General features: G+C 36.1%; 1 protein-coding gene and 1 non-coding gene across 2 annotated transcripts in view; both read left to right on the top strand.

The window, feature by feature from the left end:
* Positions 1–3405: 3405 nt before the first annotated feature.
* On the top strand, positions 3406–3478 carry Trnaa-agc (transfer RNA alanine (anticodon AGC)). Its single transcript has one exon. It is a non-coding gene; the product is annotated as a tRNA-Ala (tRNA).
* Positions 3479–4991: 1513 nt separating this feature from the next.
* Positions 4992–16389, top strand: part of LOC137398511 (serine/threonine-protein phosphatase 1 regulatory subunit 10-like) — a 42129-nt gene continuing 30731 nt past the window's right edge. Inside the window, exons 1-6 of the mRNA XM_068084628.1 lie at positions 4992–5013; positions 5138–5563; positions 7311–7423; positions 9327–9416; positions 11206–11390; positions 15864–15980. Coding sequence (XP_067940729.1) covers positions 5543–5563; positions 7311–7423; positions 9327–9416; positions 11206–11390; positions 15864–15980 — 526 coding nt within the window. The 5' untranslated portion in view covers positions 4992–5013; positions 5138–5542. The remainder of the gene's footprint in view (positions 5014–5137; positions 5564–7310; positions 7424–9326; positions 9417–11205; positions 11391–15863; positions 15981–16389) is intronic.

Raw genomic sequence — 16389 nt, 5'->3', positions numbered from 1 at the left:
ACATTACAGCTACCATTGCAGTTATCCTATTGCACTGCAGTGCCATTTGACTGCTAATATTGCATTTCTCAACCATCAGTACCCTTTCTTTTTTCCAATATCACTTTGGTTGTGGGCTGTATAACAAATAAATTTCTAGTTTTTATAATATTATTATTATCATCATAATAATAATAACAATGCTTTGAGAATAAAGCAGCGCTAGTGTAAATAATAACCAAAGAGAGACACCACAAACACCAAATGGTGATCAAGTCCTCAAATTAAGAAAGCCTTACGCGATGTACTTAACGGCGTGCTGTAATAATTAATAATAGAAAGTACACATTTAGCGTGTGCAATCGAGAAAAAGAGTATATACAATATATCGTAGGAGCGATGGATTTGATACAAATGATATAGCATTAGTTAGTAGACTTGTTATAGACATGTAAATTTAAACACCTATATACATGTAGTTGTTTTATTTCTTTATTTAATTCATTTGAACTGCACAAAACACTTCTCTCATGCTATGAAGTTGGAAAGTTACAGTGATAGCTCTTGTTATACATTAAATAAAAATCAATTTTCTGCGCAAATACCTTTTTACTACTCGGACAAGGCCGCTCCTTCAGCTAGTATTAGGGAGAGCAAGGAGCATAATGAACAGAGGGTTGTACAGTTTGTAGTGAACTGTAACAATAACAACCCAACATGACTCCATGTTAGCACAAGTATCTCAGTCTAAAGAATACGGACTATGATTGCTACTACATTGTTGTGACGAGATATGGGTGTTTTCAGTTACTCGAATTACCAAGAGGGAGTGAGGGGATTAGTAACACAAGCGAACTAGCCACACAATCCAGTACAACAAGGATTATTAATATTTGCACTCGCTTAGAGAAAGTGTTTGAATTGTTTATTACCTTATTTCCTAAAACATTATTAATATTAGTTTGTAATAGAAGAGCCACGTAAATGAATGGATTACATGGTTGAAGTTATTATAATAAGCTTAGTAAAACGAAAGTATGTAGGAATCTGTAACACCTGTTTTATAGAGAAAGCGTATGGCGAATTAGTCACTCCGTCTGGGATGTACGCAACCCACCTCGACAAGCGTGGATTTTGGGTGTTGATTCAGTCAGCAGAAAGATCTCACACGTCTATCCACCAGGAATCCAAGAGAGAGAGAAGAGCCACGTAGATAGCGAATCTGGTCTCCCTAAGCTCCAGAAAGTGTAGACAGAATCGATCACTGCTTACAGTCAAGGGAGGGACGGTATCAGGAAATTATCCCACTAAAAGAGAACTTGGGCTATAGTTCGTGACGCAGACCTGCTGGTTCGAATATATTGGCTAAGGAAAAATCTTGCCACCCTTAGGCTAATTCAAATGGCGGTTGCGATGCAACATGATAGGCACCTAGACCGTAGTATAGCGCAAGCCCCGAGAAGCAACCCAGCACAGGGCGTCGGGAGTTGTCCAAAGTAAGATGACGACTCCAAGTCTCAATCGGTAAATCAAAACTACCGAAACCGGATTTAACAACATGACAGTTGCATTTCTAACTTTGTAGACAACTCAAGCGAAGGACTAAATGTAACACTTTCTTAATTTGGGGACTTGACCAACATCTGGTGTTTGTGGTGTCTCTGTGTGGTTATTATTTACATTAACGCTGCTTTATTCTCAAAGCATTATTATTATTATATTATTATCCTTGTTGATTTCCTCAGCTCTTCAGCCGGTGACACATTGGTATTGGGCTAGGACTCCTAACCTGGGGTATCCAACACCTCTTCAGCCGGTGATACATTGGTATTGGGCTAGGACTCCTAACCTGGGGTATCCAACACCTCTTCAGCCGGTGATACATTGGTATTGGGCGAGGACTCCTAACCTGGGGTATCCAACACCTCTTCAGCCGGTGATACATTGGTATTGGGCTAGGGTCCCTAACCTGGGGTATCCGACAGCTCTTCAGCCGGTGACACATTGGTATTGGGCGAGGACCCCTAACCTGGGGTATCCAACACCTTTCTCAATATCCTCGCTGATCCTAGTAGGGCAGATAATTTTATTCTATCTACCTTCTCCTTCCCTATGTCTATTATTACTGTTATTATTATTACTATATTCATTCTTCATTCACTTGGTGAGTTTCTTTAAAATTGAACAGGCTTTTTTGGGAAATTTATTTATGATTAATAAAACGAATATTAATTTCATCTAAGCTCTTTAAGATGTTGATTTTTTGTAATGAATTATAAGTCTATGACTATTACAAATTCTTACCTTCTGTTAATAGCTAAACTTTAAAGGTTGACATGCAATAAAATTCACGTTACAGTTATTTGGCATCAAAAGATTCACCATGTCTTACTCTGTTGCGTTGTAGGTGCCAAATATGTGGAAATGTGATTACAAGCTCTTAAACGCTCAAAAACAAAAAGCCGCCGTAGATTGGAATCTCTTTATTTCGATAACGTAGTCATGAAATTTGGTTGTTGTCTTGTCACGTGATGTTCTCACGTGAATTGAAAGGCCAATAAAGAGCTCAATATAAAACTTACCGTAGCACTAGTTTATGACAAACATTTCGGGTTTTACCGAAGACCCCGTATCAAATATAGATGCTCGCTACTTTACAGTTTTGTTTCGGTTTGGTCTAATTGGCAAGTCGTAATCTGATCATGTGACCCAATACTTCGCAAATAATTTTTGCAGCACTTTTCGATTATCACAGGTGACCAACAGGCTCGTCATGATTATCAGACAATGATATGTACTCCTTCGAGGTAAGGCTAAAAAATTAAACGAATTTTTATGGTAAGTTATAGGATATCACTGCTAAAAGTGGCAGCATTACAATGACGATAAAACAGACGAGTAAGAACAATAGACATAGTTTTATTGAATGTGTGAAGTATATTTGTGAAAATATTTCAATGAATAAGGTCGCATGAAAGTGTAAACAGAAACCATCTCTCACAACTATGTCACATTTGAGCCGTTTTGGAAAGAGAATCCAAACTATGGCGGTCTCGTGTGGCTGCAATTAACTGTTCGTTTTTGAGCTTTTAAGAGCTTGTAATCACCTTTCTACATATTTTGCACCTACAACACAACAGAGTAAGACATGGTGAATATTTTCATATCAAATAACTGTAATGCGAATTTTGTTGCAAGTCAACCTTTAAACATTAGAACTGATTCTGCGAAGACTGCTGTAAATATCAAATTACTATTGCTATCAAAATTACTATGCTAGTAAACATTACTAAATAGAGTACCACAGCTAAAGCTAGACCATAAACATGTATACCGGTATCCTACACATAATGAGAGGCATCAGCTGGAAGGGCAAGGAAATTTGTAATTGATCTAGTTGCTATAATCGTCAGAAAAAAATAAGTTGGGGGTGTAGCTCAAATGGTAAAGCGCTCGCTTAGCATGCGAGAGGTACCGGGATCGATGCCCGGCACCTCCAATGACATTTTAATTAAAACTATCATCTGCGCGGTACTTTATTGTTGGTTCACCAATATGAAGTGATTTCTCGACGTTTCCAGTCGGCCACTCGGAGGGGTTGTTATTCAAATGGTAAAGCGCTCGCTTAGCACGCCAGAAGTACTGGGATCGATGCTCGGCCCCTTCTAGCAGTTTTGCCACTGCCGTAGAGGACAGTGCCGGTAGCGAAAACAAACACTCCTATTCAATAAACGATAAAAATAATCAAAGGATGCAACGAATAGCTATAATAGTAATGCTAAAATGACAAAAAAGTCTGGATTAAACATTATGTTGTATTTTAATAACACAATTGTTACACATATTCTGACAAACAAGCTGAATTAAGTTCGCAAAACCACTAAAATATTTTTTCTAACTTTGAACAATGATATACAGCCCCCAGGAAGATGAACTAAGAAGATTTTTTTTAAATTATTTTGACTTGTATCTTTTGTTATTTTAATTTTTTTGCATTTACTTTTCAATTTTAACCAAACTATTTTTTAAAACTTTGGAACTAAATACTTATAAGACTTGAAAGACATTTTTTAAATATGAAAGTAAGCAAACGAGTATTAAATTACGGTATTAAATTTAGCGGTGGCAATTGATTAATTCGCGCAGCAAGTTATTTCATTTTTTAACGGAATATTCTTGCAACAAAAAATGAGACTTCCGCTTCACCTAAAACATTAACATTCGTAGGATGAAAACGTGAGGAAAAGGGTTCTCACACAATAGCATATAACGACTAGTCAATGGTTTTCATAATCTCCTGAAAGAATAAACGAAGGTTCCAAAAAATCTCATCTATGAAGGAAGAGTTCAGATCCAAAGTGCGTCTACTATATCCGTGATTTCTCATATGTAAGCAGGCAAAATACAACAAAAGTTATCTGTAGAACAAAAATATTAACAAAAATAATTTTAACTAGTTTGCAGATTTAACCGTAAGACTCAAAGTTAGTAATAGTAATATTGTTATTTAGTAAAAGGTTTAAACATGAAAACGGAAACCTGGCAGACAGGCTATGATTATCAAGAATTGGATAGTTTAAAAAATATTATCCAAAAATTATTAAAAACCAACTTGTTTTTACATACTCGTAGTGCAGTGGGTAAAGTTTCAATCTAACCTAAAGTTTGTGTACATAAAAATACTATCAGCGTATTATGTTCGAGTTGAATTAAATAAGTACTACGTAGTTATAGGTTGTAGTCATGTCGTAAATGCTTATGAATGCTGAAAAGTACATTTAATCAGTACAGTACTGCACGATAAGTACAGTAATCTCGAGTCTTCAAAAGTGCTCTTGTTGAAGTTGTATTCTCTTTGCCTTTTGTGTGCGTTATAGCTAATATTGTTTAAATAAATTTTAAAATATAATTATCAAACAAAAATTATTTTAATTTATTAATTTTAAATAAATTAAATAGTTTCCATAAAAAAATATTCGTGAAATTTTCCTTCTATCGTTGCTCGCCATATTGTGAAGTCATTTTCCGTTAAAGGTAGGTGTCGCTCATCGTCTTCTGTGGTAGGTATTCTTTGAAACTTGCAGCCAACGTGGTATTTGTAAATTTTTGTAATTTGTTGTCTGAATAAAAAAGCTGATGTGTGTTTTGCATTTTGTAGGCTGACGAGTCCTCTAAGTGATTGACAAAGAAAGAAATTTGTTGACCCACATCGCTCTCTCCTCAAATATAAAATAACTAATCGTTGATGGTAGTAGTCCCCACACGAAGATATTATTCGTTGACTCGCTATATCCGTGTGTTAGCAGCCATTTTTTATTTCTTAGGAATTGGCCGACGCTGCATTCATTAGCAACTCTCACCTACCAACGATCATCAACCATTGCTAGTGTCTTGTTACAACTTTCTTTATCACAACAAGTCAGCACATAAGTAATATAATTACGAGTTGTTGCCAATTGGTCCACTATCAGAAAAACCATCATAGCTGCTAGCCAGTTATGTAGGCGGTCAGAAATCTGCAGTACTATTATCTCATCGACACAATTGAAGACGTGCCTAAAGAATGGTTGTAAAGGTTGCGAAGGTAATCAACTAGCTAAAACAAAATTTCATTTAGTACCAAACTTCACCCCATCAATATAGCAAGTGCGAAGTTTGTCAGTGTAGTCGCTAATGCACTGATTTCTTCTTGAACAAAATTGTAATCAGTGAGTCATGATGCAAGGTTTCGGAACTGTATGGGCAAGTTAATTTAGGTAGTAATGTTGGTAAAAATGACTCACCTTGCTATAGGTTGCCATCAACTAGCATTTGTATGACAAGTTATATTAATACAACTTTTAAAGACAGATGTTGTATATGAATCAAGCTCTATAATGGTATTAAGGTCCTTTGGATTTTGTGATAATTTGCGTTTCGTTTATGAATTGAACTTGGGTTGTTGTGTTTTAATGTGTGCTCATGGTCGGACGCGTATTGGTGTTGGTCAATTTGTTCTATCAAGAAACACTTCTTGGCTGGTAGTATCAAGTTGTTAAAGCATATTCACTGTCTCTGATTTGTTGCCTCTGCATTTGATCAAATAACTAGATTCTTATTGATTGCTATTGCTGCCAAAATAAATCAAGTCGTTTTCTTAATACATCTACTTGATTCAAGTTATGAGACAGCTATTTGAGTGCAACCTTGTGTTAGGGTAACAGTAGCATTGTTATTGAGGTAGTAGGCTAATCAAATGATAGTTGGCATCAGTATAGTATACGGTTGGCGGTAGAAAAACTTAACACCAGGTGCTTTTAGAGTAGTTCATAATCCTTGTGATACATGTATCAGAACATGATTTTTGGTGAAGGTTAGTTGTTCATGGTGATATGCTGGGAAGACATACCTACTGGACTTCTGCTGACTGGATCATTATTGTTGCTCCATTATTCCTTCTCTCCTGCATGAATATTTAGTTTTTCGGTTGGCTGTGCTGAACAAGTGAAAATATCTGTTAAGTTCAGTTGCATTTCTTCAGTTGTTTGAATATTCTCGTGTTACATCATCAGAGACAAGCTGGTAATTCACGTGATAGCAAATGGGCTGTTCTGTTTTGTTAAATTAAAAGTCGATTTTAGACTAAGGTTATTAAACTGTTGGTTAATGGTAATTAGGCTGATTTCTCCTTGTATGAATCTCATTCTTGCGTAGACAAGAGTAAGATAATCTGTCAAATTCGTTTGCAAAGTTTCCCCACTAAGGCCTTTTTTCGGTCATTTTAATCTATCAGAAATGCTGGCTGTTTACCTGATTGGTTGTTGTATTTCACTAGGATGGAAGTCGTCTTAATTTTACTTACTAGGTGTTGTGCATTGTTTTTGAACAGTAACTAAGCAGAGGTAGCGACAGATAGCTTGTAGCAGCGATTGTAAATAGGTCAGACTATTGATCAAATAATCCGCAGCTTGGTTCTTACTATGGCTCATTAACTATAGTTGTTGTTTTCAAGCTCAGATTGTGGTTAGCATTAGCCCCCAGTCATGGGAGCTGCATAATGATGCTCTAGTGTGGGTATTGCAGTAGTGCCCTACTGTGCAGTTGCTTTAACACTAACTCGCGGCATGATAAGGAATGTGGAGGCCTGTCAGAGGGCGTGAAAGCTAAGCAGTTGATAGTTTGCCTTTACTATTCGCTTGACTGGTTACACAACCATCAGCTGCCAGGCATTAGCTTTATTTGTTCCAATCTATGAACTTGGTATTGATTCCATAAAGATATGCAATGCGCTACTTAAGTGGGGATCTATAGTGTGTGTTGGGCTTAATTATATCTATTCTGTTCGATTTTAGAGTCAGCGAGGAAGCCATAAGCTCACAGTAGAGCAATTGTTGAATGCTGTTTCCACATTTCTCAATAGCCGTGGTGGTCTAGAAAACCAAGATGACTGTGGCAGGTTTAACAAGTATGCATCCTCAGCTTGAGTTATTAGACCATGTCAAATTATAGCTGTTAGCTTTGTTTTAGTGGGTTTATATCACACTATCCCCTTGGCGACATCATGTTCTGGTTTCTATGGGATGCACCATGCACTAGTTTGATGTTCGTTTTTATAAATTAAGACCGATTTGCAATTAACTGATCAATGTAGAATTTCACCCAATGAGTTACAATATCAAAAGATTTTCGTTGCAACAGGCTTAAATTAATTTTTAAAGCATGATTAGAAAGTGTTTTGTTTTTACATGTTTCCTTCTTACATGTAGTACTGGGACACTTGGAAAATCTTTAATTACTTGAGGCAGTCTTATTTTTAATGTAAGCTGTGTGCATGGCGTGAGCTGTTCTTGTGTTAACGGTTGATCCACGCACCTGTCTTTGTATCATAGCAAATTTGTGCCATTACTTTGACTTTGTCCTTTCACCCATATGAATTCGATGAAAAAAATTCATGCAGGCCTTATGGAAATTATCATAGTACAGTATGTGAACAGTGTGAGTGATTTCACTCATTTCGCAGTGATTTCAGTCATTGTGAACAGTGAAATCCTTCACTCACTCTCATAGTTCTCACTTGAAGATAAAGTGCTGAGGCTCTGTTTATTGCTACTCATGGGAGATCCAAGTGAGATTTTTAAATGTCGTGCTAGATAGTATTTGAAGCGGGCGGTAGGCAGTTCATAACAAGTCAGTGTTTGAGGCCTTGGGACTGAGTTATTACTATCACTCATATTCTTGTTATGCCGTTATGTGAAAGTAGAAATTTGAAAAGCACAAAATACTCAATCAGCCTTTAAAATCTCAAAACTGTCTAATTTGGGTACTCTGGTAATTTGGGTACTCTGGTAATTTGGGTACTCTGGTAATTTGGGTACTCTGGTAATTTGGGTACTCTGGTAATTTGGGTACTAGCTGATGCAATTTTCTTATTTCTGTACTAAAACAAAAGTGTAAGCTTTTTCTAAACTGACCTCGAAGACTGACAACTTTGTTTCTTGTATAGATGACAGCTATTTGGCATGAAAATTTATAACAAATGCGAAACACTTGGCATGAAGGGCAACAGAACATTCTGATTCTCTCATATTTTATTTGTCATTTTAGATCTTTGTTTAAGTTAGCCCAGTACTGACCACAAATAAATGCTCTATTAATGTTATTATGAATTTTTTGAAAACAAGACTAATTTTTATTAAGTTTGTATTAGGAAAAAATTGAAGTCTGTCACTTTCATTAAAAGCGGCATTAAATAGCGCTGTTGCACCGGCTCAAAAATTCTTAATGTTGACTACTATATCAAAAATAGCAAACGCCAAATAGTCTATGTTTAGCAGTCCTAAATATCTGGTAGCAGCGTATTTCCTTTATATACATTCAAAGAAGTATTAGGTAGGAAGTAGTAGCAATATGATCCAACAATGGATAATAAATTGATATAATTTATATAATGTTAGACACCTTAACATTTGTGTTCAGAAATTTGACTATAATATAAAACTGCAACATGAAAAACCTTAGAAACAAAGGCGATCACGCTTTGAATGGGCCCAATTATTGTCTTCATTAAAATTTGCAGCATTTAATTAAAATCTACTATTGATTTTGGTGTCAAAAATTACTACTGAATGCAGTTTATAAAATTGCTGTCTCAACTTTTGGTAGAAGCTAAATGCATTTGATAAAGCGAATATCGGAACACAATGTCGTGTGGCCAACATTTCGAACATGTGTTTGTGTTGAATTTATAGCTGAGTTCACTCTGGAGACTGCTAGTTCTGACTCGGCTTTGATGCTGAGCTCTGTTAGTTACACGTTATTTGCATTGCAAACCCTCCATTGCCACTGTACACCTTTGTTTATTTTTGTAGTTGTATGAAGCAGCTAGCTGGCTCTGTTGAGAATATGTGCACATTCCTAAATGTGCTAAATGCCACGGAAGATGAAGCTGTGCTTAGCAAGTATGAAGGCTGTCCAACTTACTCATTGGGCTCCAATTGTCCTACCTTCTTCATTTTCAATCGCGGCAGATCGTACTTATATTGGTTGTCTATGTTGGTAGATGCAATAGGATGACAATCTTGTTAATATTGTTCGACTGTTGTGACACTCTCTACACGCGAAATCTTTTGTTGATGTTTTTGTTACTTGTATTCCCTTGTTGTCGGTCTATTTGCAACACTAAACCGAGCATTCTTTGCAGGTGTTAGGAGGTTACAAGGGAAACATGCTCGTATGCATAGTTTGTACTGGATTAATGTCACATTTTTCACATTCCCATCTCATTTTTTGTTTCCCATAAAATTGTTTCATATTTGTGCAGGCCATGACTGCCACTTGGGGCAATTAAAGTAAAGGTTGACTTGCAACAAAATTCACATTTCAGTTATTTGGTATCAAAAGGTTCACCATGTCTTACTCTGCTGTGTTGTAGGTGCAAAATATGTGGAAATGTGATAACAAGTTCTTGAAAGCTCAAAAACGGACAGTTAATCGCAACCATCGCGAAAATGTCATAGGTTAGAATCCCTTTATTTCGATAACGTACTCAATGTGATTATTGTTTTGACATGTGATGTTATCACGTGGATTGAAAGGCCAATAAAAGGATCAATATAAAATGTCTCGGAGCACAAATTTATGACAAACACTTCAGGTTCTACCGGAAAGCCCTTATCGAAAATAGGTGCTAGCTACTTTACAGTTTCGTTTCAGCTTGGTCTAATCATCTAGTCGTAATCTGATCATGTCACTCATACTTCCTGCCAAATGACGCGAACAATTTCTGCCACATTCTCTGAGTATCACAGGTGACCAACAGGCTCCTCATGTTTATCAGGGGATGATATGCACTTCTTCGAGCTAAGGTTAAAAAGTTAAGCTAATTTTTAGGCTAGGTTTTGAGATATCAGTGCTCGAAGTGACAGCATTACAATGATAATGAAATAGACATGTAAGGACAATAGACATGGTTTTATTGAATGCGTGAATTAATTTGTCAGAATATTTCGACAAATGAGGTTGCATTAAAGTGTAAACAAGCCATCGGTTTCAACTACGTCCTATTGAGTCGTTTTGAAGAAGGATTCCAGCTAACGGCGTTTTTGTGATGGCTATGATTAAGTGTTCATTTTTCAGCTTTACAGAGCTTGTAATCACATTTCCACATATTTTGAACCTACAACACAGCAGAGTAAGACGTCAAACCTTTTGATACCAAATAACTGTAAATTTGATACGAATGTGGGGTGTGCACATGTTAGAGACAAAAAAGTGTTTGTCCTCTGCTTGATAATACTGGAAAACTCGATGACTGGTGGTAATAAAATTGTTCACAAAGTGTCATGCGGATAAAATGTACATTTTCTGGAGTTGTCTTCTCTTGAGGGAAGACAACTAGTATAAGCAGTGCTCATACGGCTGCATCTGTTTTATATTGTTGAGTTGACTGAATGTTTGGATCTAGCTTTTCACAAACAAATGTTTTTTTCTGTGTGAAGTTATTTAATGCCTAACATCACGTCTGGTCTATTTTCGCTGTCCATCAAGCAGTGGTGATTAATCCTCATTAATTATGGTTCCATTCTTTGATTCAGTAATCATGTCTCACTGCAAGATTGATATGTGTCTGAGATTTCTAGCTTAAACTTGTTACAATTCTTAAATTTTGCCGATGGTCTTAAATATGTCTGACTTATTGTTTGATAATGGCCAACTATCTTGAGACATAATCCATGTTCGGCTTTGTAGACTGTTATCCTCTGGTGCTTGGGAAACATTGCACAGTTGGCTCACAGAGTTTAAGGACCTTGGCGAGTCGCCAGTACTTGTGCTGCTGCTTCAGACATTTCATAAATTGCCACTGACCATGGAGCTGCTCAAGTCCAATTCTACTGCCAAAATAATCAAAGGCCTCCGGAAGCATTCTGACGATGGTTTGTATTCTTGTTCAGTGCCGGGCTGTATGTCAGTGAACTACAAGGTCTAGCGTAGTATAGGCTCATCTAGTCTTTCATCTACAAGAATAATTGATAAAAAAAGAATACTCCTTGGCTGTTGTGCCATTATTAGAGCATGTACTGTGAACTGTTATTATCTTCAAGGTCTTTTAGTTTATTAAATCTTGTTACATTGCCACCTACAATCGTTGCCAATAGCAAACAAGTGTCTTATAACAAAACCTGTCTGGAGAATTTCATTAAGACTATTTAAACGAGTTCGAATCCCATGTGGTACAATCTTTTTTCCAAATGTGTCGTGAGATGGACAGGCCTGGCTCTTATTATGGTAAAGATTTAGGACTACATTGGTGACATTTACCAAAGTATCCTCGCTCAACATGGAAATTGTTGCCTAAACAATAGCCATCGTGTTTGGTATTATATCTCATGCTGACTGCTTCCAGTTGACCAATGAGAGATCCAGTTCAAAAGCTAGACAGAAATTTTGTTTTTGAGTTTTCAATGGTAATATAGAAATGGCTTGCGCTCTCGGTCGAACACAGAAAACTATCTTATTGCCCAATAAAACAAAGCGAGTAACAACTATGACGAACTAGTTTTCATACATAACGGAGAGGCGTGGTTCTTATTATACATGTAGTAAATAAAGAACATCTACATAAACTAATAAAATTCACAAGGAATTTTAAAACTTAAATTAGTAATTTTGAATATTTGTCTACCAGTTATAGACTTTCAACTTTTATTGACTTGTTGCTGAAAGCCTCTTATGAAAAATAACTTTTCTGAATTTTTAAAGACAGCGGATTGGGTTTAGACATTCGTGACTTGAATCAGAGTGTGGTTGTGATTGTGACGATCGATTTTCTTGGGTACACCGTCACTAAAACCATGGCAACCACTGCAGCAACCTCGAAAGAATTACTTGCTATTGATGTAATCAATTCATTATTAATACTATTTTGTGGACCCTTTTCTTTGACTTTCTATTATGGTTTCGTAAAGATGTAAAAATTAAAAGCGGTTTAAACTGATTCGAGAGGAAAGAGCGATGCTGTTCTCGAAAGCCGCCTTTTGCATACTTGGCCATATAGCGGCCATCCACAACCGGCTCGTATCTCAAGGAAAAAATTTGCTAGAAAGTCGGCTCGTATCTTAAGGTTTTCGCATATTGGGGCACTTGTGAGTAGAGATGTGACTGTAGAGGTTTTATGGTATAATGAAGTTGAAAAAATAATCAGTTTAAGATAATTTAAACAAAATTGATAATTAATGATAATAATTAATAACTTGATAATTAAATTCATAGTTAAAATTTATATGTCTATATATGTCAAGGTCAAAAATTTTTGCTTGCACTTTGTACAAACAGTGTCTTCGCTAACCTTGTAATAGGGTTCTTAATTGTTTGGTTTCCCTGTTTTCAGCCTTCTTACTTTATTTATTTTATTATTTAGTTTATTTTTAGCATTTCCCTCATGTGGTCACATTTATTTTAAAAAAATGGTCGTTATGTTTTACCTTCACTAATTTGGTCATAACTCAAAAACTGTCATTATTATCTTTCCAAACTACATTGGACCCCTGCCATACGACATTAATTCGTTCTGGTGTTGGGATCGAACGGCGAAAATGTCGTATGGCGGAGCATAGGAACCCATGGTAATTATCTAATGCAAACCCCCTATGAAAACATTTACATTTTATATATGTACTATACATATTAAAAGTTAGTAACAAAATAGTATAGTAACCTCAGTAACTATGGTTACCTATTTAGTGATTACGATCTGCAATAAAATGCAACATTACCATGTGCAGTAATGTATGGAGTTCATACTTTCGAGACAGACGTAGTGGCTAACCGGGTGTGAGAGAGATTTGAACAGCAATGCATTCGGTACACTAGACTCTTGTGACGCTACGTAACGTAAACTTTCAATTTATTTAAAACGAATTCAGCTTATTAAACACACGCTTGAAGCTAAAATATAAGGTTTCACTAAATTTAACGTTAATTTTGTTGTCTCAATTTTTTTACTATCTGTTTCCGGCTTGACGCTTTTTGTCTCACTTTCGCTAAAACTTCTAGCCAACCTTAGTAAAAGATTTTTTCAAACAAATTCGACAGGAAAGACAGACAGTGATGCTGTTCAAATTTGACTTTCGGAGGGACATGTTGATGTTGTATGAGAAAAATGCCGCAATGAGAGGCCAGATAAACTCCACAAAATGATGACTAGATTACATTTTATTATATATGATCTTTTTATGGATGCAGTTGGTTTCACCACATTTTCGGGTATATTTTTTAATATTAGGCTATTCAACCCTAGCATGTCATCTGCATCTTGTTGAAGTTCATTTGTAAAATTATTAATAACGATAATATAATGTATATAAATATGTATAAATATATATATTATATATATAATATACATAATATATCATATATATATATAATAATCAGTATTTACATTATTATAACTAATTTTTAGCCATTGCAATGATGTGTTACCAGCATGACTGATGCCTACTAATTGTTGTGGATACCGATATAGTAAATAAAAATATGTCTGTGAATACCGATCGTCAAAATAATCATAACTACAGTTCGAATCGAAATAATTTGGGTGTGACTCTGATCCACTGCCTTCAGCTTCTTCCATAAGCTGGTTCGCATCCTGATCTGAAAATCTAAAATGGTTCAATGAACGATAAGGATTCCCTTTAGTAGTGGACTATGAAGTACTAGCATCAGGAGAAGCCATGTTTAATGCCAGCCAAACAAAATCTGTTTTCAATTTTCAAAGTTTTTCAGTTTTTTCCTCGAAACTTTAGAAGTAGCTTTGATCGAGGTATTTACCGTAAATAAGAATTCTATCAGTCTAATACATGATCGACCAAATACTTCCTGGTTTGACTCGATCTGATGCTTCAACGTGTATGAAAACTGATTTCAAATGACGCCAATGCAGGAGAAATTAATATCGCTATACAGTTGAACCTTGGTTCTCGAACATAATCTGTTCCAGGTCATTCGAAAACCGAGTCGTTCGAGATCTGAAACAATTATTCCTATCAGAACTAATGTATGTAAATTTTAATCCGTTCCAAGACGAGAAAACGACTTCCCAAATATTTTGGTCGAGAACTGAAGGGTTCAAGACCCGAGGTTCCACAGTACCTTAAATTGTTGCTTCATTTCTGATATTCCCCCTTTATAGTATGTAATGTACAGTTTATGGTGTAAAATGTTACAAAAATACTTTACCGAAGTTGTTTTCTTGACTTGGAACGGAATTGAAATTTACCTACGTTCTAATGGGAAAAATTGTTTCGGATTTTAAAAAACTGATCTCGAAAACCGAGGTTCCACCATACTTCTATTATAATTCACACTGGAAAACTGTAACTGCCATTTCTAACTCCATCAGTTTACGAGTTTATCTTTTTCGCTCTCAAAATTTTTATAATATTAACGTTTAATTGTACACAAAATACATCCATTTCTATCTGTTTTAGCCCATAACAAACCTTTAAAGAATCGTCCTCTCTAGAACCGTGTGAAGCTTGTCTATTTGGTTTCTATTATAAGTTTTTCTTCATCGATCAAGTTGCTATTGAGTGTGTTGCTCGTCAATACGCAATGGCTTGACTACATGCCCGCTGCTATGTTCCACAAATCGTACAAATTAGCCCATTCTCAAAATAGTTTAATGAGAATATGTTTTGACTAGTTTGCCAACTGCATCTTTGGTAGTTGTTGCATCACTCTTCGTTATTTTCAAGTTTTTTTTCTAGAGTAATTCACTGCAGATCTTTACTCGGTATCTTCTTAGCTCTGAAGAGATAGGCTGAAGTTAGATTCACAACCCAGTGTCTTGTCGTCAATATTGTAATATGTATTGATATGCCGGTGACTAGGAACCTCCTTGGTTGGCTTACAGGAGAGCTTGATAGTAGTGGCTGCATCATAGGTTCTCTTTATTTTAGTAGGTCTGCTGTAATATTCTGCTTATTATGTAGGTCTACATAATATAGTAATGATATGTAATACGTGTCATTACGTAATCTACTGAATGTAGTAATGACAATTTGGATGAAGGTAGACAAATTGTTCAGTGGTAGCCCTGCACGGTTTTTTATGCGCTGATCACAGCTTGTATCTTTAGTAGTTTTTATTCGATACCGAAGTGAGGAATTTATATTTAATATTATCATTTTGTTTAATATTTATTAATATTTATAACAAAAGGCAATTAATTCATGTTACCCTATTGAGGGTAATATGGATTAATTAGGTGGGTTTTCGCTGGTTTATCTTCATATGTAAACTTCTCTCCATAGAGTGCAGTGTTTCCACTCCAGCATTTTTAAACTGCTGACCAAAGAGTCTTAATTACACATAACAGATGATCAGGACAAAGTAATGTTGTGTTGCAGAGGTGAAAGGAATAGCCGGTGACACCGTAGAAAAATGGATGCAGCTCATAAAGTCAAAGACAGGAGGTACATCCCATTCCTCTAGCCAACCTCCCACAAAGAATGGTGAACACAAAGGTTGGACATTATTTGTTGCATACATTTCCTTGCAGACATTCCAGAACCATTCCTTTGTTGAAAAAGATTTTTGGCTGACAATATACAGTTAAACCATCTCTTTCTTGTAGCTGGTCATTTTCACAATGACTCTCCTATGGTATAGGCTTTATCACTGACATCTACACAACTCTGTTTTCCGCCTTCTCTTACCATCTGTTTGTGTCTGGTTCCCTCAACTTCATATTACGCTTAGTTACATCTTTGCATCTCATTCTGAGTCAGACCTGATTCCTCTTTCCGTCGCAGTGTTGTGAAAACTATAATAGTTGTTTTGGTAATCGCTCAGGACCGATTCCGTGCACATGCCCTCGTCATCTTAGGCATTTTAAGTAGAACCATACGATGAAGCGCTTGATAGGGCCAACTA

This window comes from Watersipora subatra, chromosome 6, assembly GCF_963576615.1.
Source record: "Watersipora subatra chromosome 6, tzWatSuba1.1, whole genome shotgun sequence".
Lineage (NCBI taxonomy): Eukaryota > Metazoa > Bryozoa > Gymnolaemata > Cheilostomatida > Watersiporidae > Watersipora > Watersipora subatra.
This window is presented reverse-complemented; position numbering and strand designations above follow the sequence as displayed.